At 54.0% G+C, this 25356-nt stretch overlaps 2 protein-coding genes across 5 annotated transcripts; one reads left to right on the top strand and one right to left on the bottom strand.

The window, feature by feature from the left end:
* Window position 1: 1 nt before the first annotated feature.
* On the bottom strand, window positions 2-2693 carry MSS51 (MSS51 mitochondrial translational activator). Its single transcript, XM_013109470.5, has 6 exons — window positions 2261-2693; window positions 1847-2002; window positions 1583-1707; window positions 894-1457; window positions 486-579; window positions 2-390 (listed from the first exon to the last, which is right to left on the bottom strand). The coding sequence occupies exons 1-6, from the start codon at window positions 2440-2442 to the stop codon at window positions 180-182; spliced, it is 1332 nt and encodes a 443-aa protein (XP_012964924.4). The 5' UTR covers window positions 2443-2693; the 3' UTR covers window positions 2-179.
* Window positions 1897-25354, top strand: CFAP70 (cilia and flagella associated protein 70). 4 transcript variants are annotated; one of them, XM_038187142.2, is made up of 28 exons: window positions 1897-2030; window positions 4093-4237; window positions 6211-6397; window positions 6759-6857; window positions 7116-7195; window positions 8216-8392; window positions 8611-8793; window positions 9278-9369; window positions 10509-10608; window positions 11551-11685; window positions 12986-13153; window positions 13387-13470; window positions 13962-14053; window positions 16548-16608; window positions 17651-17842; window positions 18468-18599; window positions 19161-19286; window positions 19715-19848; window positions 19941-20056; window positions 20201-20383; window positions 20719-20829; window positions 21522-21610; window positions 22265-22408; window positions 23130-23291; window positions 23688-23777; window positions 24630-24731; window positions 25060-25107; window positions 25235-25354. In XM_038187142.2, exons 2-28 carry the CDS (start codon window positions 4112-4114, stop codon window positions 25313-25315), a joined length of 3294 nt encoding a protein of 1097 aa, XP_038043070.2. In that variant the 5' UTR covers window positions 1897-2030; window positions 4093-4111; the 3' UTR covers window positions 25316-25354. The 4 variants fall into 4 exon arrangements, with proteins under 4 accessions (XP_038043070.2, XP_038043072.2, XP_038043069.2 ...); XM_038187144.2 differs by having other exon boundaries at window positions 1899-2030; window positions 4108-4237; XM_038187141.2 differs by lacking the exon at window positions 1897-2030 and adding an exon at window positions 3613-3726.
* Window positions 25355-25356: the final 2 nt, after the last annotated feature.

Genomic DNA, 25356 nt, shown 5'->3' with positions numbered 1-25356 from the left:
CGGCTGGCTCCCAGCGGTGGTTTATTGGGCTCTGCAGAGGAGAGCTGAACCTGCGGCATCGCCACGTCCCTCCTTGGCACGTGGCACACAGCTGGGATGGGCAGCATGGGGGTCGGGGTTTGTGGGGTGGGCCAGAGGAGCTCACGGGTGCCTCCGGGGGAACACGGTTCCCTTCCCTGCTAGTCCTCATCGCTGCCACCCTCCAGCTCCCCGATGGAGGCGGCCGGCCCCAGCAGGGTGATGTAGTAGGAGCTGCAGTAGACGGGCGCCTTGTTGGGGCTGGAGTAAACCTGCTCGGGCCGCAGGGAGGCAAAGGGGTTGGCGGCGTAGCCCGTGATGTGCGTCTCCAGCTCCACCAGGATCTGCAGCGAGGCCTTCAGCTCCTGCTCGCTGCCGGGAGAAGGATTGGAGGAATCTCGTGACTGCGTGGCTGGGGCCTTCCCTGTGGGGACATCCCCGCTCGGGGGGCGCACCGGGGGGCTCACCTGTAGACGGTGAAGAGGGTGGGCAGGCGGTAGTCCCGCAGCAGCAGCAGCGTGGGCAGCCAGCCTGCCATGAGGTCAGGGCAGGCGTGGAAACCTGCGGGGACATATCAGTGAGTGGGGGGCACGCTGCCTGTGCTCCCCACCCCGAGAAAGCCCGGCTGGCACAGCGTGAGGCTGCCAGCAAGGACGGTCCCCGCTCCCCGCCAGGCTCCGGGTCCTGGGCTGAGCCCCAGGACCGAGATCTGGAGCCCAAACGCAGGGACCCCTTTGGGTGCTGCTGGCACCCGAGCCCCAGGGTGTCCCCCCCTGCCTGTGGTGGCCCACGGTGGCGTGGTGCACGGCCGTGGTGAGCCCTGGGCACGTCCCAAAGTCCCCAGCAGCCTCGGGTGCTGCACCCTGGGCACTCACCCGGGTGGAAGCCCACCACCAGGTCGGGGCGTGCGGCCAGCTTGGTCTCCACCTGCCCTTCCCAGAAGTCGTGGTACAGCCCCTTGAAGCTGCTGAGATAAATCCTTCCCTGCGGCGCCGGCGTGGCCAGGGGGGGCCTCATGATGGCCCCGTCCACCACGTCCACCCCCACCATCACCACCTCCATGCCCCGCTGCCCCGGGAACATCCGCGCCAGCTCGTCGTAGTCGGTCACCCGGGTGTTGAGGGTCTCCACGTGGGACGCCCCCACCACGTGGATGGTGAGGGGCTTGGCGAGGGGGTCGATGCCGAAAAGCCGCAGCCCCAGGCCGATGGTGAGCGGCCGCGAGTGGAAGTCGGTGACGAGGCGGTGGACGGACTCACGAAGCTCTCCCTCCTCCGGCCGGGGTTTCCCCGCGTTGGCCCAGAGGAGGCTCATGTAGCGCCCGGCCAAAACAGCTCCCAGTTTCTCCTCCAGCTGCCCCTGCATGGCAAACCAGTCCTCCCAGCCCGCCACCTCCCCGGCGGGTCTTGTCCAGGCCTCCGTGGGGAAGGGAATGTCACCTGTGGGGCAGAAAAGTGGATTTTCAGGGGTGGCACTGCCAGCCCTGGGTGAGCAGAGCTGGAGGAGGGACCCCGCACACTCAGGGGATGGGCTGTGGGGTGGGAGCAGTGCCCCCCTGCCCCACCTGTGAAGACGAGCCACTCCACCAGCCGGTCCAGGGCCACCAGCTTCAGCTTCTTGCAGAATTTCTTGTGCAGAGGCCAGTTGGCACGCTGGCACGCCACGCCGCAGTAGTACACGTTCTGGCACCTGGGGGGACACAGGCAGCGTGCCCAGCCCTGGGGGTGGGCAGGATCCGTGCCTCCCCCAGCCTCACCCCCGCCACCGGGCTGAGCTGGCCCTGCTGGGAGCCCGGGGACACCCAGCCCCACGCCACCTTCCCCCGTACCTCTTGCATCGGCGGAGACTTTTGGGGTCAGGGAGGGCATCGGGGAGCTTCTTGCACTCGGCGCAGAACTTGAACGTGTCCTCCATCTTCTGGAACATGTCGAAGTAGGTCCGGATGCCGAAATCACTGCCCCTCTTCCTCCCGTCCATGGCGGATCTGAAGGGAGCCCAGAAGCGTTGCGGGGGTGAGTAGGGTCCTGCCCAGCCCAGCTGGGCTCGTGCCTTTCCTCTGCGTTTGTGGGATTTCACCTCTGGCTAAGACCACCCTGAGCTGAGCTGGTCGGGGACAAGGAGCCACAGGCGTCACCTTGTCCTGGGGGGATCTGGGGGTGCACCCGGGAGCCGGGGGGGGGACACAAAGCTCGGGGGAAGACACACAGCACCCGCACAGCCCGCCCCGGCTGCTCTCACTCACTTGTAGTCCTCGTAGCTCTTCATGTTGAGCTTCTGGAGGATGACGTGGGACAGCCCCGGCACGTTGCTGTCCATGGCTTGGAAGCCCAGGGAATCCATGTCGGGCGCCCTTGCTGCTGCTGCTGGCTCCTTCGCCAGCTTTTTGGGGGCTTTGCGGGCTGCTCCTTGCCCCCGCTGGGCCATGCTGGCAATGGGACTGAGGGGTCCCAACACAGGGGGTGCCCAGCTCCTGGCAGACCCGTCCGGGCGTCCCGATGCTTGTCCCCGTCCCACCAGGAGGAGGGTGGTGACCGGGGCAGCAGCCTGGCCGCACGTCCTGCTCCTGGCACAGCGGGGCTGAGCTCAAATGTCAGCCCCAAGAAGGCCAGGCCTCCCCGCCGGCCTGACACCGATAGCGAAGCTATTCCCGGCACCACCTCCCGGCCAGGGGCCGGCCCCCGTATGGGGCTCCCCCAAAAAAACGGGGAGGGTGACGGGGTGCCTGGAGCTGTCTGAGGGAGGTGTCGGGGGGATGTGAGGGGGATTGGTGGAGGGGCCATAACTCAAAGCAAAGAGGCTGTGAGGTAGGTTTGTGGTTTATTTTGGGCACGTGCGGGATGGCTCCCAAAGGCATGAGCACCCTAACGGGGCCACTTGCCCTGGTGATATGCAGTAAGGAGTTACAGATGGATGAGGTTTCCCAATACACCTCTACATGAGCATAACCCGGCCCCGCTGTGTGCTACAATCAGCCCCACGCAGTCGTTCCCATAAACTGCTCCCGTCTGTGCCTGCTGCTGGTGGCGGTGGGGCTGAAGGCCGGTGACTCCTCCTCATCACCAGCAGCTGCCCCCTGCCTCTGTGCAGACTCAGCCGCTCCTCAGCTCTCGTCCAAACCACAGGGTCGGGCTCAGCTGGTTTTTGAGGCAGGTTCCCCATTTTTGTCAGGAAACGTCCACTGTGAGGGGCCCTGAGACTCCTCTTTTGGGTTCAGTAAGGAAAGACTCAGCAATATTTATTTTAATGCCATTAACCGAGCCGCCGTTATTCCATTCCTGGCTTTAATAATTACAATTGTTTTATTTACAAATCATTAATGTGATTAAACAGGCCCCCATCCTTCTGTCCCTGGCTCCAGGCTTTGGGGACAGCCCTGGCCCCATGGGGGGGGGCACAGCCCGCCCCTGACCCCCTCCCCCCCCCACCCACAGGGGCCTGGCAGGGGCTGCCCACACCCAACATGGCGGCCGCGGCGGCTTCAAAGGCACGCGGTCCCCAGCACGTGACGCGGCGCTGAACTCTCGCCAAGGGTCGAGAGCTCGCGAGAGCGGCCGGGTTGCCGTGGTTACGAGAGGCGCGGCGCTCCCCCCCCCCCCCCCCTTCCCGGGGTCTCCAAGGCCGCGGGTTCGAGTCCCGCCTCCGCCGCTCCCGGCTCCCGCTGTGGGTTTTCCCCTCTGGACACCCCCAAAACTTCCTCACGGCTCCTCGGTGAGGGTCTGGGGGCTATGGGGGGCTGCAGGGCCTGGTGTGTGGGGGGGTGTAGCACTGGGCACGGCCCTGCTGGGTGTGTGGGGTTTGGGGCTGGGCTGGGGGCGCAGCATGGGGGGAGCCTCCCCTCAGCGCCAGGGAATTTGTGCTCCAGGTTCCTTCAGGTTCCTTCAGGTTCCTCTGGGTTCCTCCAGGTTCCTCCGAGCCCTTCACGTGTGTTCGTTGTGGTGTTTTGACATCCAAGCCCAACTGTCCGGGGAAGCTGCTCCTGGGGGAGGCAGAGGCCTTGTGTCACAGCTGGGTGTGATCGGGGTGGATGCAAAGCCGGGCAGAAAATGAAAGGTGTTTTCACGTTTTTCTCCTCAGTCTTTTTCCCCACAGAGCCATGGAGGCCCCCGAGGGGCTGTCTGCTCGGAAGGGATCCCTGCAGGAGCCTCAGGCTGTTCCCGGCGAGTCCCAGCCGCTGTCAGCGAACGCGGTGCAGGTCACAGTGGTGAAGGCACAGGACCTGGTAAAGCGCTTCTGGAAACGCCTCTGCTGGGTTAAAAACCCCAACCTGAGGGGTTCTTTGTGCTGCTGACCAATTCTGGACCAGACATGAGACAATAAGGCTGTAGGGAACGATGCCACACCGTGGCTTTGTCCCCTGCACCGAGGGCTCACTCACACAGACCAAAAGCTTGTGGCTCGCCTTGTTTTGGGGACACATCTCAGCAGCCATCCAGGCATGCTGTTGGCTTGACATGTCTCTGCCTTCCTTGCCTGGCTGCCTGTAAATCACCGGGTTTTGTTTGGTTGTATTTTAAGCAAAACATAGCAGAAAATGGGCATCAGTGAGACAAGGAAGTCTAAGAAGAGCTGTTCTAGCATATAAAGCCAGGTTTTTGTCCCACCAACAGCGGTTTAAATTGTGTAGAAATCAATAGGGTGGCTCTAGGTTTGAAAAGGCAGTGCCTCCAGTGTGCCTACCATACAAGACCGTGAGCTAATTCAGATGAAAACACAACTGGTGTGCTTTCCATGTGCTGCATGATACACCCAGCTGGCCTTGAAGTATTCGTGAGGATCTGGCATTTAGGAAGGAACGTGGAGGAGAATCTCAGCTACTGCTGCAAGCAGAGAAATGCAAATCCCTGCTTCAGCTCTAGCTGTAGACAAAAAGAAAATGAAAAGCATCTACCCCATTTTTTTTTTTTTACTTTCTTTTTTTTAAATGTTGTAGTATTTGAGTACCTCTCACATTGTTGGGTTCAGCAAACAGCACCTTAGGTGAGAATTAGAAGGCAAGAAGAGGGAAAACTGATGAAAATAATAGACCAGTGGTTTGATTGCATCTGGACTATTGCTTGTGGTTCTGGTTGCTTTGTCTTAGAAAATGCTATGGCAAAAGGAGAGAGGCTAACAAAGGTGCAATAATAAGAACAACAACACGAAAAAATTCCATCTATAAGAAGCGTGGAATCTAATTAGAGGAGTTGTAGAGAAAGATGAGAGGAGTATAGGATAATTAATGGTACAGGGAAAGGTTAATTGGATTCTTCTGTTTAGTCTTTCACATAATATATGCTCAAGGAGACAGTCAGGAGGACTGAAAATTAAAACCAAGTGAATGAAGTCTCTTTTTGTGGAAAAGCCAATGTGGAACTAATTACCCCAGTGACATGGAGAGAGGGAGCTCAGGGCCAGGCCCGGGGAGATGAGGCATCCCCGCTGCTCAGGATGAAAGAAAAGCTTGGTTGGGGTACGGCAGCCCTTGTGTGCAGGGCTGTGGCTGCTCCTCCCTGGCTGGAGAAGGAAACCGTGTTTCTCCTGCAGCTGCCTGTCTCAGCAGTCCCTTGCACCACCAGGGAAGTGCCTGGTGCTGCCTGCCTGGACGGGGTTGCTCGTGTGTGAGGCTGTGCCTGTTCACCTGTGTTTGCAGCCCTTTGTGCAGGTATTTTAAAGTTAAGCCTCCTCATCTCTGTGCAAAGCAGGTGACGTGAAGCTGGTGTACCAACAAACCCCGGAGCTCCCCAAAGAGCTTGCTGGAGCCCTGGTTTGATTGCAGGGCTTGCTGCTGCTGCCATGTGATAGACACAAGTGTCCTGTACTTTCTTAGTACACAGCAAAAAAAAAACCCACCTCTTTCCTGGAAGCACCGTATCTATGGGATATTTTGGGATTTGCTTTAGCTGTGCCTTTCATCCCCATTCTTGGGATGAAGCCTGGATTTCTCCACCCCCTGCCCACACCCTTCCAGCAGCAGGTTTTAATGATCCCTGAGGCACCACGGGATGGTGGAGCAGGAAATTTCCCTCCTAAAGGCAGGTCTTGGCACCGCCAAGCTCTGTTCCTCTTCCCTGTTCTTGCAGCAGAGCAGCCAAAGATTCCCACCAGTGTGCTCTGTCCTGGGTGGGGAACTGAGCTGCCTCCCAGGGGCAACTTTGGTCACGGGCCTGTTGCTGCAGAGCCAGCTGCCTCATCTGTTGTCTCTTTGTTTGACAGAAAAGCATCAGAAGCGACACTTCTTCTACTTTGGTGCGTGTGGAGTACAACGGAGTGATCCTGGGAGACTCCTCCACCATTCAGGTCTTGCCAAACGGGACAGCAAACTATAATTTCACGACCGGCTTTGAGTACAGCCCCGATGGGCCCAACTCCTTGGTTGACATTGCGCAGAAACCTGTGCTCTGTGAGTACCTGCTGCTGCACCTCGCTCCTCGGAGGGGTGGAGGTGGGTGCTGTCAGCTGCTGCGCCCTGCCTTCTTGCTGCAGGAGTCACTCGGTCAAGAATAGCACTTAAGCAGCAGCAGCGGGGGGGTCTCAAGCACTTCTGTTCTCATCTGTGCCAGCTGGAGGAATCCCCTTTCATATTGGCTTGGCTCTTTGGCTTCAGTGTTCTTGTCAGCCTTGGAGATGATATAGAAGCCTGTGCCGGAGCTGACATAGACCCTCTGCAGCCCCTGTTGGAGCTTTCCACTCTGATCTGTTGGTCTGAAATTATCTGAGAAACTTTGCCAGCTCCTATCTTATTATTATTTTTTTCTGTCTAGTGACAGTGATAGAAGCATCGCAAAAGCAGAAGAAACAGAAGGAGGAGAAGGTCCTGCCTCTTGGCCAGGCTGTGGTGGACCTTCTGCCTCTGCTGCAAGGTACAACATTGATTTTCTCAGCCTCCACAAACACTTCTTGCTCCCCAGCACTTGGTTGGTCTTTGCTCATGAACCCCTCTCTATGTTACCTCCTTCTGACCAAGTGGGTTTCACAGAGTCTTTAGAAAGCTGGGTCTGTGGGGAGAGGGGGGCGACAGCAGCTGCTCAGCTTTAGGAGTTGTAGCAGCACAGCTTTAGGCTGTGACTTCTCTGCAGAGGGTCTCAGTGGACGCTGTGCTCATTGCTGGTTCTTCTCAGGACAGTGTTCGTTTACGGTCTTGGCTCCTTTGTATGCCGTGCCTACCTCTCCATCTGAAAGCCTTCACCCAGAGGCCAAGGTATGTGGAATTTGGAACTGTTCCTTCGCTTGTTCGGCTCTCTGCTGCTTTTTAATAGGAAGGCGAGCATGACTCAGCTGCCTCGCTCCTCGCAGGCATGTTACAGCCCTATATGTTAGAAGCTTGGAGGCCTTTCCTGTTTCCATTGACGTCTGTCCCAGGGTACTTATGATAGGTGAGGTCATGCTAGGAAATGCTAATATGTGCAGCTTCCAAATTGCCCTGCAAAAAATATTCAAGATGGGAAGCACAGCGCTGAAAAATTGGGAAAAGGCAAAGGCAGGATTACTTGCTCAACTTTATTAGTCCTTTCTGTGGATAAAACATCTCACAGTCCATTATTGTACAACCTCTGACTGCCTCTCCTGCAAGGTCTTCATTCATTCAGCAGATTGAAAAATACCCAGTGAATAAAGCAGGAAATGAAGTACGAGACTGGGAAAGCGTGTCTGACTTGGCTTCTGATTCTCCACACACTTAGCACTCTGAGCGAATTAGGAGGATGGATATTGCATTTAGTGTCCTGTATTTAAGTGACACGATAAGCGAGGCATAACGAGCAAGGTGTGGGGCCACCTCTTAGGGAGGAAGGAAAATAAATGCTGAGCAGCTTTTCACTGCCCCCCATCCATCCAGGGTTGGGACAGGCAGCTGACGGCTGTACAGTGTGGAGATAGGGCAGAGTTGAAGCTTGGCTGGAGCTTTGACTTGAACTGAATCACGAGGGCGTTGTTTTCTGTCCCTGGTGTTCTTTCTCCACGGCCTTTTTTACAAGATGCTGACAATACGTACGCCGTGCCCCCCAGTGGGCTCGGATTTAAACACACAAATGTCGTAATTCAGACATAGGAAAAACTGACCGTGAAATTCCTTCCCTGTGCTGATCTGTTTTCTTTTACATCCGAAGTGAGGAATAAGATAACATCAGACGTTCTAGCCTTGGGTTTCTGCTCGCTTCTCCTTCAAGAGCAGAAAGTTATAATTGTCGGGTTATTGGCTCTATTTCTCCTTGTCCCACAGTGCGGCCTTGAAGTGACTGTGCACACCGAGAAGCCCCTGCTTTCTGTGAGCCAGCTTTCAAATGGCAACTTCCTGAGCGTCACGCTGGAGGCAGCTTACTCTGTCCCTGACACCTTCCTTCCCACTGGACCCCCCCAAAACTACATGGCTTGCCTGCAAGTGCCAGCAGTCGGGGAGGTGAGGATGGGGCCTGGCACAGTGAGCTGGGTTTTGGCTGCTGCAGCGCAGGTAGTTGTCCTACACTGGGGACAAACAGCTAGATTGGGGTTGAAACTGGCAGTTTTCTTCCATGCCATGATTTGTTTTTTCTTCCTTCCAAGCCCAGCTCTGATCAGCTGGCACTTGCTCCTGCTCATGCTGAAAACTGAAGTCCTTTCTTTCTCCTGTCTCTCTAGAAGGAAGTCCCTTTGCTCTTCCAGAACGGCATCCTGAAGCCTGCTGGTGAAAAAGAACCGTTACCCCGGCCCAAAAAATGGTCCCTTACTAACATCATGGCCCCTGGTGCTCTGAACATACCCAACTCCTTCATCTTTGGTGGTTCCTATGAGGATGAGGATGGCGAGCTCAACAAAACACAGGTGAGGAAAGGCTGGCAGTGTCACGGCTGGAGGAGACCCCTCAAGCCTCCCTGAAGGCACTGAGAAAGACTTGCAGAGACTCATTACGGGAGGAGGGGAGGAAGGGCACGTGGTGGGCTCCCTGCACAGTGTCCAGGTGTGGAGATGGTTCTCCTGAGCCAGCGGGCATGCAAACTCACTGCCAGCATGGTAACTCACTACAGAAGAGCTCCCTAGGTGAATGTGGCACATCTTCTCCTAACTCCTGAGCTGCTGGGCTGAGACTTTGCATTCTGTCTTTGTGAGCCAGGCTCTCAGTACTAATGGGCTCTGGTGCCCGCAGGGATGGCTGCTAATGTACTCTGCTAGGGTGTCCTGTCTGTGGTGCGTGGGGCACGTCTCTGACTCATTTTCTCTCCCAAAGAACATTTTAGGGGGGTGTCTGGGGGTGATGCAGGCTGTAAAGTTTGGTCTCCTGGCTCTGACCGTGTGCTGCTTCTCACAGGACAGGGAGTTTAGGATCCAGGCAGAAAGCACGAAGAGAATTGTATGGGACACGGAAAGGCGCTGTTACCTGGATCCTGCTGCAGTACTCATGTAAGGGATATGAGAGCTTCCCTTCCAACACTGAGGGGGGGGAGAAACCATCCTGGAATTCCCTAGGTTGAGTGACCTGTTTGAGGCAATGAGCAGCAGTCTGTGGATTTTCGTAGCCCTCTTACATGGCAATTCCATTGCCCTGCCTCACTTCTTGTGCTGTCTGCTGGCCGAAGGTGTTTGCGTTAGCAGGAGAGCAGCTTAACAGCCTTTAATTGCTGGCAGCAGCTTGGTTCTGTTACGGTGGGAGAAGATGAATTGGCTGTAGGTGCTGTCTTCAGCCTGTGAATGTTCGCTTGTGCTGCCAGCAATTGGAGCTGGTTCCTGTTCCCTCCGCAGTGCAAACACTCACTGACCAGCTGCGTTCCCTCCCATGACCCCTTCAGGGCCGTCACCTGAAGGTTTGAAGGAAGGGGCAGCAGAGTTATGGTTAGCAGACATGGGATAGGGTGGCCCACACAGCTCTTTTCTGAGCTGCTAATTGAGTTTGTTGATTTTTTTTTTTTTCTGATATATTAAAACCCTTTCACTCTGTTGGCACTCCTCATTTTCTCTTCTTATTAGATAAACATTACCTTTAATGGCTCTAGGTATGCTCAGATCAGGGTAAGTACCCCAATTCTCCTTGAATCCTGCAATGTTCTTGGCCTCAGCTGCATCATGGCCATGAGTTTCACAGCCAACTTATTCCTCATGAGTGGAAATACTCCCTTCTATCTTTTTTCCCCTGTACACTTTCATCAGCCTGCCTGCTGGTTTCACAGTTATCAGGCGTGTTGAATGGGAGCTCAGGGTCCGCTTTGAATTTATACCAACATTAATCATGTTCCTTTTTATCCGCTTCATTTCTGAAGTAACCAGGGGAGAGAGGAGCACAGTGTGTTGCTCTCACAATCCGTCTGTAGCTCCTAGTGCCGTAAATGCACACAGCAGTGGATGGAAAGGAAATCCACCAGGCCTGCCCCAAAGCACGTGCGTTCCAGTGGTGCAAGATGCATGCTGTGTCTTGCAGAGTGGGGCAGAGCAAAGCCAGGGCAGGGGCCTTTGGGGCTGCTGGGACAGAAGGGAGGGCAGTGTGGCTAACCAGGGAGATCTCTCCAGTTTGGTTCTCATCTTCTCATGCCTTTTTCTGCATTCAGTCTGCAGAATCGCATTGCAGAGTGCCAGTACTGGCCCGTGGAGGTCTGCAGGATGCCTGTGGTCTCATCCAGCAAAGGCAAAACTAGCAAAGCTGACAAGGTAAAAATGGAGGGGCTGTGTTGTTCTGGCTTGTGGGGCAGCACTGTGTTATTGAGCGTTTTCTTTCAATGCCTTTGTTACACCAAAACCAGCCTTGAACCAGCCAAAGCAAGTCAGAGAGCTGGAGGCTTTGTAAAGGGATTAATCAGCCTTATAGAACTACTAAATAAACAAAGGGTAAGATTTCTTCCTTATAGCCTACAGATCTCTCACCGATGGTCTGTGCTAGCTTGGTGGAGAGGGGTCGGGGAGAGGTTACTTTTTGAGAAGTAATTCATTGAGCTTATCTTCAATGTTTTCCTGAGCATCTTGAAGAAATTCATGCCTTCTTTCTCTGGGTGTAAATAAACTATGTGTTTGCACCTGAACTGGGGTGGTTTCATGAAGAATGAGCTCCTTTGCTAATGATCAGCTGCCAGGAACAGAAACATGTGAGAACTCCTTACGTGTTCCAGGGCAAAGTCATGTAAGCTGCTGTAAATCTCATTCAGCAGTCACGGTGCTAGGGTTTTGCCGCTGTGACTGAGATGCTTCTCCCTTACCCTCTCTGGTCTGCTGCTGGTCCAGGCTCTCAGGCAGCGACCTGATTTCTGTCAGACCTGACATCCTCACAGCTCTGGTGGGGTAGTTTGGATTTCGAACCAGATAGCTGGCAATTTTGCAGTTGGACCTTGAAAAGACTGCCCTAAGGAGTGGCACAGTTTGGGCGCTGGAGAGAAAAGCTGCCCTGCAGGGGTTGGAATAAAATTGATATTCTACATATTGAATGAGTCCAGTGCCTTCGTCCAGGTTGTCTCGGCTGCGTGCCAGTGACAGAGAGGCCCTGGCTCATCAGGTGCATCAGTTTGCTGGGTGGCCTTTTTTAATGGGATCGGTGACCTTCTTTCCTTAAAGAGAATAACAGTCTGTTCAGTATCTCAGGACCTCAATCTGTGTTTCCAGGGAGATGAGGACCGGCAGATTTTCTCCCACGGCGTGGCATATGTCAACATGCTGCCTTTGCTGTGCCCCGGCGTGCAGCGGATTCGAGGCGCTTTTCGTGTCTTTACCTACCAGGACAGCGAGGTGCTCGAGAAGGTGAGAACAGGCAGGACAGCCAGGCTCTGTGCCCCCTCTGCAGCTCTTTGTGCAGTGTGGGTGCAGGAGTACGGGCAGAGTGGTATTCAAGGGCCAGCTCTGAGGCTTCACTGCCCTTCTGGTGCTGGAGGAGAACGATACCAGCTTCTAGGTGCAGTTTTCTCAAAGGCAGGTGATTTCTGGGGGTGTGTGAGCAGGCTTGGGGGCTGGGGGAGGCTCCGAATCTCACTCCACTCCCTTCTCTGTCAGCAGCTGAGCAGGGAGAGCTGAGATCACTCCTCACTCCCCACTCAGGAACACGGGCAAATGAACTGCGTTGCTGGGAAGAGCAAACAGTGGCTCTAAAAGGATAGCGTTACCCCAGGCAACAACCAAAAAAGCTGTCACTGGAGCTCTTTCAGCTGTAGCTCGTGGAGGTTTATTTGTCTTTCGTTTCTCCCCCCGCCTTGGTGCTAAAAGTGACAGTTACATCTCCATTTTCCCACAGCACTCCCCAAACAGACCCGAGCTTGTTTCAGGAGGACAGATGCACAGCCTGCTTTTGCTGCCCATGTCCCCCTTGGTGCTGCTGCCCTGGCCACAGAGCTGGGTGAATTACAGCCCTTCTCCGTGCCTCCCTGCCAGCGCTGGGTGCCAGCTCCCACAAAGCAGGCTGTTTGCTGGCCCCTGCATCACTGCCTCCTGGCTGCATGGTGCTGTTACTCGTCCTGTGGCATTTATCCCTCATCAGTGAGGTGACACCCTCTGCTTTTCCCATTTTCTGTTTTTGTGGATGCTTTGGGCTGCTCCTGGGCCTTGGTGTAGACAGCTGACCTGTACGGCCGCTCCATTTTCTCCCCTGCATCCCTCTGGTTCCTGCCAGCCCAGCTCCTGTATCACCGACAGCTGGGAGGGGAGCTGCCCATCTCAGTGGCTGAGCAGTGTGTGAACACGTAGTGGGAAAAATCTCCTCCTTTTTACCTTGTAGCTTGGGTAAGAACCAAGGGCCGGTGCCCCAGTGAAACCAAAGTTCTTGAGAGAAGACAGGGAGGAACCCCATAAGGTTTCCTCATGCAGATCTTTCCTTAGCAGTCTGACCAGAGGCTGCACAGCTGTACAGTGTCAGAGCTGGCCTCGAGCACAGGCAGCTAACTGCCTAGCAGGAGAGAGTGAGGTTGCAGAGCTTCTTAATGCGTTTAGGACCCTGACAGTGTGTTTTGTGTTGTGAGAGGTTAAGAAAAAAAGGATGGGGAAGCCTTATTTGTCCTTTGATTTTCTCTTGTCGCTTCATTGTTATTTTTTTCTTTCCCCTCCTCTCCAGACTAAAAAACAGCAGAGCGTTTTGCGGGATCTCAGGCCACAGGTCAGCCTGACTAGAGACAGACCATGCACCCCAGGAATCAGTTCTCCTCTTTCCAGAGCTGTTCCCAATAAGGCCCAGAGAGAAGAAAAGGAGAAGAGCACCAAAGAAAGGGAATTCAACAGAAGGGTAAGGTCGATAGAGGCACTTTGCAACATGGTCGGACCATTTCTACGTCAGAGGCAGTTGGAAATGGGGACTGATGGTGTGTTGCTCTAGCCAACTGAGAGATTCATCACCTTGAAATTTTAGTACATGCTGCCTGAGCAAATGTACAGTGTGGTCACGTCCTGAATTTGTGAAGGCGTGAAGACGTGAAGTTTGAATCTGAAACGAGATGTCTTTTTTTTATTCTTCAACAGACGTCCTGTGCACCAAAAATCCAGTTGTCAGATACTGCTCTAGAAACTGAAAATACTGAAAAATTTCTCGGCCTTGATGGACAGGTAACTTTGCATCTCCAGAGAGAAAAAAACTGCTAGACCATCACTGCATCAGTGTTTTGTACCTTTCACGTCATCAAATTATTCAAGAGTGAGTTGGAGACCAGGGATGTCTTACGCAGATGCTGTCCTGGAGTTCCTCCAGTGACATCCTGTTGGAGGACGGTCTAGCATTGGGCTAGAAGGTCATAAATAATCAGGCATTATTTTGAAGGGTGTCTTCCTTTTTTTGTCTTCCTCTTCCAAACATCTAGAATGCATATTTATTGTCCAAGCAAATTGATTAGCTTTTTTTTTTTTTCCTCTAGACTGAGTGCTTGAGCAGAATTTTGTTAGTGTAAATCACTTTGAGCACGGGTTATAAAACAAATTATACGTTTTCAGTTTAAAGAAGATTTGCTGAAGATCTGTAGCTATATGCTCAGTCTTTCATCTTGCCAGTAATGGTTCTAGGTAGTGTGATGCTGAGAGAGTAATGGTTGTGTTCACCACAGCAATATGCTGAAGCTGGAACGTTCCTGGTGATGGAGATAAAGCTGGACAAGGCCTTGGTACCAAAACGACTGCGAGAGGAGCTCACCAAAAGGTGTGTAAAGACATGCTATAGCTCTGCGGCTGACAACTGAATTCTCCTGCAGGATAGAAACAAGACTGGATAGTGAGCCTGCCCTTCAGTGTGCTCTGTGAGCACCAGCTGAGTGTCTGAGCCAGAGCCTGCTGAAATCAGCATGAGGGCTGGGCCAGACTGCTTCAGAGGTGGCATTGGGTGGGTTTGGAAAATATTTGTGTTCATCTGAGCTGGCATCTCCCTGCCAGTCACCTCAAAAAGAGAGACACCAGAGCAGCATGACCAAATCTGTGTCCTGTCCAGGCTTTGTTTCCTATTAATCCCCTTGTGTTCGCCTCTTGCATGTGATGCCTGCTGCTTGGTCAGGGCTGGCCACCAGTGGGCTGCACTCGGTAGTGCTGCTGTAACTCTCGGATGTTGTTTTTCCTTTTCTGAAGTTTTGTCACAACTTTCTACCCGCTCCCGGGCTCTTCCATTAGTTTTCACATCGTTCTGCTGTAGAGCTGCCCTCTCATCTCTGAGGCTTCGAGTCTTTCTCTCTCTGTCTGATTTAAGGCAGTTGCTTCCCATCTGCAGAGTGGTAGTCCTGCTGTGTTACAGTCTAGGGAAGGCCTCGTATGTATAATTTATTGGATAAAAAAAGAGAAAATACAGCAAATGAATAAACCATAACGTGCACAGGCAGTGTGAGTAGAAACCACACAGCAGCAGTCGTTCTTTGAGCAGGAAGCATGTGCATTGTCTTCTGTTCTGCCTGCTGTCTGCTAGAAAAAACAGGTTTGGGGAAAGTGAGCCCCCATACAACAGACCTTGTCCTGACCCTTCTGGTTTGCTTCCTACTCTCCTGCAACTTGCATGAATTCCGTGTAATTCCTCTTCACTCACCTGCCACGTGCATCTGTGGATGTGCAGCCTGGAAAATCAGCACTTCCAAAAAGTGGAGAGGGCCCTGTCCTGGGGGGCTCGAGCTGATGGCACGTACATGTGTCCTGGCAGATGGGATCAGCAATGCTTTTTTTTTTTTTCCCTGGAAGGCTGTTTGAATACATAGCTCGTTAGCAAACTACAGCTCTCTTTCTTGGGCTGCGTCCAAAATTCTCCATCAGCCTCCGCTTCTGCTCGCTTGCTTTGCCTGGGTGGTTGTTGTGCTTGGTTTTCTCCTTCTCATCTTCGAGAGAAACAGTTTGGTTCTCCTGTGTGCCCCTAGCAGAGGTCCTGCATCAGTGATGGGAGCTCTTCTGAGGGTGGGACTGTGAGCGTGGGTTTCCCAAGGAGTGCTGGCAGACCCGACAGCTCCTCTGGCACCTACGGCAGCCCCACGCAGAGCATTTTGATTGTCTTTGTGTCCTGTGGGGGCACGTCCTGCGTGGGGTAAGGGACCGGCAGGAATGGCAACGAGGAGAGCAGGACGGCAGCTTTCCGAAGGGGTGTTTTGGAGCCTCCCTTGACCTCACAGGAAAAGCAGCTGATGGTGGGTGGCAGGTCCCACAGGGACACGAGATGAAACCTTTCAGGTCTCTGAATATACAGAAGTTTTGCATGGGAGAAGTGGCCAGAGGTCAGGGCCTGGCAAAATCAGCCTCTTGGAAGCTCTGCGAGCTGGCAGAATGGTTGTAGGAACGGTTTTGACTTTGTATGGGGGAAGCAGTCTGCTTTGCTAATTGGGCAGGGGCCTGTTTTGGGGATGTGACACTGCTTGGTGGGCCGGATCGCCTTCTAAGGACTGAAGGTGTTTTAGTGCCAGCAAACAGGAAATCTTGATACAATCCCAAAGAGTTTAGGCTGTCTTGACTCTAAGGCTTTCAGTAAAATCTTAATGTTACTGTAGTTCTGAGGTCTTTTAATCAATATTTGGAAGGTCATTGCAGCCCCAGTAGTGACACAGACAGGCATGACATGGTGTCAAGGGGTCGATGCAGGGCCAAAGAATGAGGGGCTGCAGCTGCACTGTGGGATGTCAGGAGCTGCTGGATGGGGTGGCCCAGGGTTTACAGTGATAACGTTCTTCAGAGCTTTCCTTTTCCTTTTGGTCCCTTTCTTACAGGTGTTCTGGCAGACCCAGGAGCCTGTGAGTTAAAGGAATAACAACTTGATAAGATGGTCTACGTCTGTGGCAGAGTGCTTCTGATTGCCAGCAATAACAAATGCTAACCTTACCTGCTGGGCTGGATTTTTACAGGAGTTTTTGTGTAATGGGTCAGTGAAGCCTGGTGAAAATAACTAAATAAATCTTATCTAATCCCCACGGAGTGTAATCAGCAGCAGGGAGCGAGGCAGTAGCCAGTTCTCCCAAACATTATGACAAGCTGCAGGCGTTGAATGAAGGTGCCCTGGTCTTTACAGTTCATCCTTGGTCAGAGCCTTCACGGTTTCTCCCGTGTTGGTCCCTGCAAGGTACCTCAAGGACACGATGACAGGCTGGAGCCCTCACGCTGCAGGCTGCCTGCACCCGAGACAAGTGAGTGTCTCTGGCAGGATGTCAGGCTCATCTCTTCTGTCCTCTCATTGACAGGGTCAAGGAGATGATTCCCCCTCGCCCTCCGCTGCCTCGCCGGACTGAAGGAGCCAAGAAGGTATGTGCAAGAGCCTTGCCACCACTCTGCCACTTCTTTCTTTTCTCTCACAAAAGGGATTTTAATTTTCAGTCTGAGCTCTGCAGCAACTTAGAGATGAGATTTGCAGAGGAAACACACCGAAAGCTTCTGGATGTGTTATCTTCGTAGCATTACGCCTTGGGAAATCTTGGGCTGCGTTACTCTCATTTGCAGCCCATAAAAAGGGGCAAGATCTAGGAAAGGCAGAGAAGAGAGCAGCAGGGTTGGGAGTGTTTGGGAGTGAACTGGGTGCTGGGGAGGCACCAGAGCTGTATGTTTATGGGCAGTTTCTTGTCCCAGACTAGCCCATGTGCTTCCTCAGACCCAGACAGACATGAACAGAATCAGCCTCAACCAATAACCCTGCAAAAAAAAATGGTGAGGACTTTTGTGTGTGCAACATCCTGGCCCCAGAAACCAACCTGAGCCCACTGGCTGGTCTTCGGTAGGTACAGAACAGGCGCTGCAGGAGATTGTCCTCAGATGGCCCCTGGCTGATGGGAAATTCAAAGCAACAGTGGGGGACGAAGCAGCACTTCAATAACTGACCCCAGTGCGGCTGCGGAATTGATTTGTGCTGGACTGTCTGGAGTGCACAAAGTGCTACATTTTTGATTATTGCCGTGCATGGAGGCTTTTGGCACCGGGATTACAGGCTCTGCTGAAGATGGCTCGCCCATGGCTTTAAGGGGCACCCAGCAAATGAGATACAGTTTACTTGCAGCCAATTGTAGTGCTGTAGAAAAGACAGTGACGACTGAAACACTGGGTTCTGATTGAAAAATAAAGCAGGAGTGATAAGAAATTATGAAGGAGCACTTCTGTATTTACATAGCCATGTTTCACAGCCCCCAGGTATGGGCAGGAAAAGGTGTGATGGGCTAATTGAGACTTGGGTCAGGTGGAGTTTTGGGGGGCTGGGGGTGGGCTCTGGCAAATAAGACTCATTTCAAGGCTGATGGCTTCAGTGACTTTTGAAGTTCGATTATTTATTTATTTCCTGATACTTCTTATATCCTAGGCTGTGGAGGATTATCACAGCCAGGTCACGAGCATTGCTGTTGCCATCCTAAGTGAATACCACGACCTGTTTGGGAAGCAGCTGCCTGACCAAGGAGCGATAGACCACCAAACTCTGGAGGAACAGAAGCGTCTACTCAACTTCGAGCTCAATAGCTCTGGGAAATATTTTGCTTTTAAGGAACAGCTAAAGGCAGAGTCCACTGTGTTGTTTTACTTCCCTACTTGTTTTGTCCAGGCAGTTTCTCAGTGAGGAACTGCTGCTCCATGGTGGTAACTTAGAGTGTTACTCTGTGTTGCTCCAGAATCCCTTCGTGCCACCCAAGCTGTTGCAGAGGGCATGGGGAGGGCCAGGTTTTTCCTCTAACGGAGCAGGCAGCAGGTTGCTTTGGTCACACACCAGGAGAACCTTCCCTGTCAACAGGGGAAGACTCCAAACCTGATCACACCCATTTCCCCCGTGTTTGTGTCCCATGGAAGGCCAAGCTGACTGTTCTTGCACTCCCACAGCCTTCCCCAGGGAGAAGGGGCTTCTCCACATGTCCCTCAAAGGGGCATCTGTGTGTCAGAGAAGGTGAGGGCTGGGAGGTGGGAAAGGAATTCATCACTGCTTACTTTTTTTTTTTTCTTTTGATCAGTTTCTTCCTTAGAATTAAACTAGAGCTTCAGGCAGTTGCAGTTGGACTCACTGCTCCTTGTAGGGCCCTTCCAACTCAGCGTATTCTATGAGTCCATGAAAATGTGTGTTCTGGCTCTGTGTTATGATTGTGGAGCTTGTGGGGGAGTCTCTCTTGCCCAAGCATCACCTGTCTCCACAGTATGCTGTAGTGAAGATTGTGAGGGAGAAATACCTGAAGACCACAGCGTTTGAGACCCAGGAGGAGTTCCAGGCATTTCTCAGTGAGCTGTACGTGTACCTGGTGGATCAGATGCACGTTGCCCTGAACCAGGTAGGGAAAAACCCTGGCACGTGTCTGGTGAGCTGGGTTGGCCGGCCTGGGGTACAGCATCACTGGGGATCTGGGTTAGAAGCTGCTTCTAGCAAAGGCAGGGGCACTTCTGCCTTCAGGTTTGAGCTTCTGTTTGCTGCAGTTGTCACACGTGGGCCCCAAGCCACACTCAGAGACAGGATCCATTGCATTTGGATCCTGTTGCTGCAAAATCCAGCTGGTGGGATGCGAGACACCACCAGCAGCCGGCTCCTGGGGAGGGTGGCAGAGCTTTGCACCATCTGCCCCCCACCCAGGCAGAGCTGGCCTTGATCTGGGGGATGCTTTTACTCGCCACAGCTGCCAGTAAGAGATATTGCCCCCTCCCTGTCTGGTACAGGTATCTGGGAAGGATGGGGGCTCACAGGATTGCAGGGCTGCGTCCCACCCCAAAAGGGGGCTGGGGCAGCTTGCTTTTCCAACCCATCCAGCCCTAGCTGTGCCGAGGTGCTGGACTGGGGACTGGAGCACAGGAACCATTCTTACCCTCCCCAGGGCTAACTCTATCTCCCTCCTTACCAGCTGCTGCACGAGGAAGCTGCTTCCCCTGCCCCTCTCACCCGCATGACTGCTGAGCAGCTCTGGCTCTTTGCTCACGAAGCTGAAGGCAACAAGGACTACAAGCTGGCAGCTCTGTACCACCAGCAGGTGAAGGAGCCCCTGTCCCCTTCTGTCTGTGTCCCGCGTGGCCGGGCTGGCAGCCAGCACACCGTGACAGCTCAGCCAGCCTCGTCTGTTGTGTGCGGAGCAGGGAGGGGAACGTGAGCGGGGTGCTTGTGCTGAACGTGTGCGAGGTTTTCTAGGGAGATGCTGCTCTCTGGAGGACGTGAGGCAGAGGCTGGCCAGGTCGCTGAGGACTTGAGCCTCGAGGCCAAGGGAAATGGGGTGAGCTGGCCCAAAAGGTGTGCTGGGTCAGCACTGGGGTCCTCTATCAGAGGGCTGAGAGGTCAGCTGAAGCTGCAGGGCACTGATAGGTGAAGGAGGCTTAGAGGAAGCTGGGAATGATTCCCGTTAAGGGAAACCCTAGCATGTGATAAACCAGAGCCCTTACTCCCACAATGATCTCTTGTGTGCAGAGGATAGCTCAGGACAAGCACAACACCCAGTACTGGCTGGACTACGGGGCCTTCTGCCTCCTGCTCGAGGACAACACCAAAGCCCAGGAGTGCTTTCGGGAGGCTCTTTCTCTGGATCCACACCACGTGCGCAGGTGCTGTGTGCTCCTGGAGGGTGGGGAGGTGAGGGGCATCCCCCACGCCACCGATGGGGTCCTGCAAGACTCACCTGTCTGCCCACCCCCAGCTTGCTGCTCTGTGGGATCGTGGCAGTCGTGCTGCAGCACTACGAAGAGGCAGAGATTTTCTTTGAGGATGCCTGCTGCTTGGAGCCATCCAACGTCGTAGCCTGGACGCTTTCAGGTAGAAAAGGAAGCCAGCCTGTGTGCTCAAGGCATTTCTGCAGAGATAAATGTTGCTTCTTACCCCACCGCTCTAATCTGAGGGCTGAGGGGAGGATTTTGCTAAGGGCTAATTTCTTCTCATGCTGCTCTTTGTCTCCTGTAGGCTTGTTCTATGAGCTGCAGAATAATAACATTCAGGCAGAAATGTCCTTCCGCGAGGCTAAGAAGCGGCTCCAAGCACAGCTCGCCAGGGAGAGGAGCATCTCTGAGGGAAAAAGAGGGAAAAAGCACATTGCTGCTGCGTATGTGAGGTCTACCAGTCCAGGCCCAGAACAGCTTTTGCCAGGTAATTCCTAGCAAAACCAGGAGGTGCCCTCGTACTAGCAAGGAGGAGGCTTGAAGCTGTGTGCGAGATGGTGAGCACTGAGACCAAAGAGGAGAAACACAAATCCAGCCTCACCCTGAGCCAAGTCCTAAGTGTTTGGCTGGGCTGCAGAAAATATCAGCTGGCTTTATTTTTAACACTATCCCCATTCCGTGCAACATGCTTCGGGCAGGCCTACAGGGTCATATGCCTTTTTTTCACCCTCTGCAATTACAAAGGATAGGATATTGCTTCATTTTTACCTATTTCTAGCAAAGCCTGCCTGCACCTAATGGTTGGTGGGGGTTTCATTCCAGAGGGGGCTCCGGATGGCTCAGCCAGCAGGCTGCCAGAGGCGCTGGAGGAGCCTGCCCTGGCCTGCCCAGCACCTGAGGAAGAGGCTTCGGCATCGGAGGCAGCCCCAGAAGGTCAGGGAGTGGGGTCTGGGGTGAGAGGGAGAGCCTAGGGCTGGGAGGTGGCCTCGTGCGATCAGCAGGGAGGGAGGGAACTTGGGAGCACTGAGCTGTGGCCGTCCTGATGCCAAAACAAGGCACTGAGTCTTGTTCTCTCTCCCCAGCTGGGAAATCTTTGGGTTCATCATGATTTTTTTCAGAGCATATCTCAGGATGGACGACTGGTGGGTGAATGCAGCTCTCTCCACGTGTGGCTGCACTCAGCTGCCTTCACTGGCTGCTCTGAGGTCTCCCTCCTGAGATGCCAGCTCTCAAACTGTCCCTGTGGATCTCCTCTGTGTTGTGATCTGCCTCCTCTATAGCTCCACTCTCCTATGGGTGCCACAGTGCTGGGGTCTTTGGGCTCCACGGGATTGTTCTGGGGAGGCAGGGGTCTTAGTGCAGTTAGCAAGTCTGAGTTATAAATCTCTGTTTTCTTACTCTGAGTTTGGCATGGAAAACTAGTTTCTTTTCACAGATCTTACAAAAATCTTAAGCCCTTCAGAAAGAAATGTTGCGGTAATCCCTGCTCCAGTGCCCCTTGCTGTCTCCTGGGTTTTACACTGTGTTGCTGGGATCCCACTGTCCCCGTTAAGGTCCCAGCCCTTGCTCTTATTTCAGAAATAAGAAGCCCAGTTTGGGACTGATGAAGGCACATTTTTTTGCAGGGCCACCCCCCATGTCGGGACTTAGCCAGCCTTCCTGCACGATCTTCATGAAGGCAGTGGAATTCCTGATGAAATTCAAGGCCATCCAGGTCAGCTCAGCACGGAGTGGAGGAGGAGGAAGGGAGGTGTGGCAATTACCAAAGTGCTGGTGGCAAGCTCCAGCCAGGACCTCTGCTGGGCTTAGAGAACAAACCGAGGCTACCCCAGATGCCAAGAGAGCAAAACCACTGGCCAGAAATGCAAAACTAAGGCCAGGCAGAGTGCTAAGACCAAAATGCTGCTTGAGGACAAAGTCACTTCAGGCAGGCAAAGCTCTCGGAGTGTCTCAGCTCGGCACTGCTGGCTGTGGAGGGAACAACGTGCTCGTGTACGGTCAGAGAGGAGATGCATTCTCCTTTCTTCTCTCAGACACTTGTGTATGTCAGAGCAATTTGTTTCACCTGTGGGATGTTCCTGTCCCCCACAGTCATCTCGGTGAGCTTTCTCTGACTGCCACATTGTGCTGTCTGCCTTCATTTTACATGGCAGAAAGAGCTGCTTAAAGCAAAACAGACCTACAAGTAATGGGAGATAATTTTTCAAGGGAGGTGGGGAGAAAATCTCCTGTGTGTTTCCTGTTCGTGGCACTCAAATGGGCACGAGGCATTCCTCCTGAAGTGTGTTTGCAGGGCAGGAGCAGCGTCCTGGGGATGCCCGTGGTGTGCCTGCTCTCCTAACCCTGCTGGGGTGCTGTTCCCCTGCAGTTTGTTCACATGGCGCTTGCCCACGAGCTGCTGGCGGGCTCCTCTTGTGCGTACTACCTGGCGCTGGCCCGGACTTACTTGCTGAAGGAAGACCTCTCCAAATGCGAGGAGTGTCTCTGCGAAGCCGTTAGGATCGACTTCATGGTAATCCTCAGTGTTCACAAGGGCAGGATGCTGTCCCAGAAGGGGGAGGCTGGCCAAACACTGCGGCAGACACTGCCTGCGTTGTGTGTTTCAACCTGGAGCCCGTGCTTCATTTCCACTTGAGCAATTCTGATACAAGTCTGCAGCAGTTTCTGCTGGGGAGGGCAATCGTAGGGGGTTAACCACACCAGGCTATGGCTGCAGAGCTGCTCTCCTTGTTCCCCAGCTTATTATTTGCTGTCCATCATCGCCTTCTGCACAGACAGGCAGCATTTCTGACCGAGAGGTGCTCTCTCTGCATTGTCTGCCTTTCCTTTCCCTCTGAACACGTATATCCTCATCCCTTCTCCCTGTGTTGGTGAGTCAGCTTCTGTTTCATGGGAAACAAGGTTGCTATTCAGAAGAAGGAGGCTTTTGAGAGTCAGGTTGAATGGATGGCACAGAGGGCTGTAAAGCTGACATCTCCGAATGCTGCTTGTGTATTCAGTACCTGGGGGAGCCTTGCTCAGGCCAGGACAGCGTGCAGGGAAGGCTGGAGGGGGCTTTCATTGCAGGCAGCCTGCTGGCTTGATTTTTATTCTGTGCATAAAATCTGTTCTGCTGTAATCAAATACCTGTTGGCTCTTCCTGGCTGCTGATTGCAGGGGTTCCTGGCCCTCCTCCAGGTCTCTCTCTCTCCTGTCTCCTAGCCGTGCCTTACTCTTTGCCTTTGTGTGCACAGAATCCAGATGTCTGGGCTCTGAAAGGGCACCTGTGCTACCTGAAGAGGGACTTTGCAGGGGCGAAGGAGTGCTACGAGCGAACCATCAGTTTTGTGGCGGATGCTGCAGATATGCACTTTGTCTACCTGCGCCTGGGCTCCATCTACCTGGAGGAGAAAGAGGTGAGGAGGCAGCAGGAGAGGCAGAAGGGAATTTTCAACAAAGTGAATAGATTCCAGATCCCAGGTATAAAACACCATTATCTGCAGCTACAGCTAAATGCCACAACCCAGCAAAACCTTCACAGAACTGCTTGCTCCTAGTCTCAGGGTGCTACTGAGATATTCTCATCCTCAGATCAATGAGGGTGTCTTTTAGGCCACTGCATTAACTCCTGCCAGCGTACAGCCACCAGCTTTGGGGGCAGCAATCAAGCCCCCAGCCCCTCTGGCAGCAGTGGGGTCAGTGGGTGTCTGAGCCCCGGTGGAAATAGGGCATTTGGCAGAGTCCTGAGGAGAGGGACCGCTGTGGAGGGACACTTTTAACGCAGAGCAACGTGATAACTTCTCTCCTGGCAGTATGGCAAGGCGAAGCAGACCTACCTGCAAGCCTGCAAGAGCTCTCCTTCATGTCTCACCTGGCTGGGAGTGGGAATCGCCTGCTATAGGGTGAGTGCAGTTACGTGGGAGATCCCAACTTCATGTTGCTGGGTCTGTGGCATGGTATGCAGAGAGTGCTTTTATTGATGCCCTTCATTAAGGAAAAGCTTAAATGTCTGCCACACCAATGCTGCTGAAGGCCGTCCTGTTGCAGTCCCAGGGTGGTACCTCAGGCTGCTCATATGGGAGATAGAGAATAAGACAGTTACCCTCAGCAGCAGCCCAATTCCCTGCCTCGTCCTGCTGCCAGGGCCTCCCTCCCCTGGTGTGATGGCAGGCGTGTGATCTGGGCCTGGGCTCTGCTCTGCGTGCCTGCCTGCACGTGAGCTGCATGTCACCGCAAAAGAACCGAGCAGAATGTCAGCACGGAGGAATCTCGGTGCTTTCCCTGCCCAGAGGAATCCAGCGCCTCTGAAGGGCTGCCAAGGACACCCAGACACAGCCACCAGCAGCGCGGCATCTCCCAAAGGTGCACCTCCAGGGGTTCCTCCAAAGGAGTTTGGCTAAGGGAAACAAACAGGGAGGAACCCAAACTTTTGTCTTCCCTTTGGCCAAACGTACACCTTCTGGGAGGCTGCAGACCCCAAAAGGCAGGGAGTGGGGACCAGGACCAGAGCCGTGGCAACAGCACACCAGCAGGTCACCAGAGCTCCTGGTGGAGGGGACCACTTGGTGCCTGGGGCTGGAGGTGTTAGTACCTCTCTGGATTTCTCTGCCCCGAGTCCTGTCCCCGCAGCCCCACCAGCAGGGCCTGCCCTTCTGCTGGTTGTTCTTGTTGTAGCGATTTTTAACAGAGGCCTGGGAAGCTGTTTCTGCCTGCCGGTTGCCTTTTTTCACACCCCTCCTTCTCTCTCTCTCAAGCTGGAGGAGATGGGGGAAGCAGAGGACGCTCTCTCTGAAGCCAATGCCCTGAACAACCGCAACGCCGAGGTGTGGGCATATCTGTCCCTCATCTGCCTCCACGTGAGTGCCCAGCCAGCCCCTAACCCCCAACCTGCTGCAGGAGGGGGGGGGCTTCATCTGCACCTTTTCAGGAGCCTGGAAACCGTTTCGTAGATCCCAGGGGAAAAAGCTGAGGGGAGATCACTACGGAGGGCAAGAGCAGCACCTCTCCTCGCTGCTTGTCCTCTCCCGCTGAGTGTGTGCCTGGGGGGAGTGTGCTTCTTGCTGGGCACCCTTCCGGGGCAGGGCGCTGCTTGCTGCTTACCCCATAAACCCCCCCATAATCTCCCCTATAACCCCTTCATAATCCCCCTATAACCCCCCATAACCTACGGTTGTGATTTCCCAGGGAGGGCGGCAGCTGGAGGCAGAGCAGTGCTACAAGTACGCTGTCAAGGTGGGTACGGGACGATAGGGGGGGGGCACCGAGCACCGAGCTCTGCCCTCCCCCAGCCGCCAGCACCCCATTTACCCAAAAATGCCCTTTCTGAGCCCAAAACCCGTCAGCTTCCTCCTTCCCGCAGCTCGGCCTGGGGTCCACCGCCCTGCTCCAGGAGCTCCGAGCCGCCCAGCAGCGCTTCGGCTTCGGCAACCCGGCCCTCTGAGCCCCCCCCCGGTCAATACAGCCCTTGAACGCCCCCCGCGC

Source organism: Anas platyrhynchos, chromosome 15 (genome assembly GCF_047663525.1).
Source record: "Anas platyrhynchos isolate ZD024472 breed Pekin duck chromosome 15, IASCAAS_PekinDuck_T2T, whole genome shotgun sequence".
Classification (NCBI taxonomy): domain Eukaryota; kingdom Metazoa; phylum Chordata; class Aves; order Anseriformes; family Anatidae; genus Anas; species Anas platyrhynchos.
The sequence above is the reverse complement of the archived record's forward strand: the minus strand, read 5'-3'. Positions and strand labels throughout refer to the sequence as shown.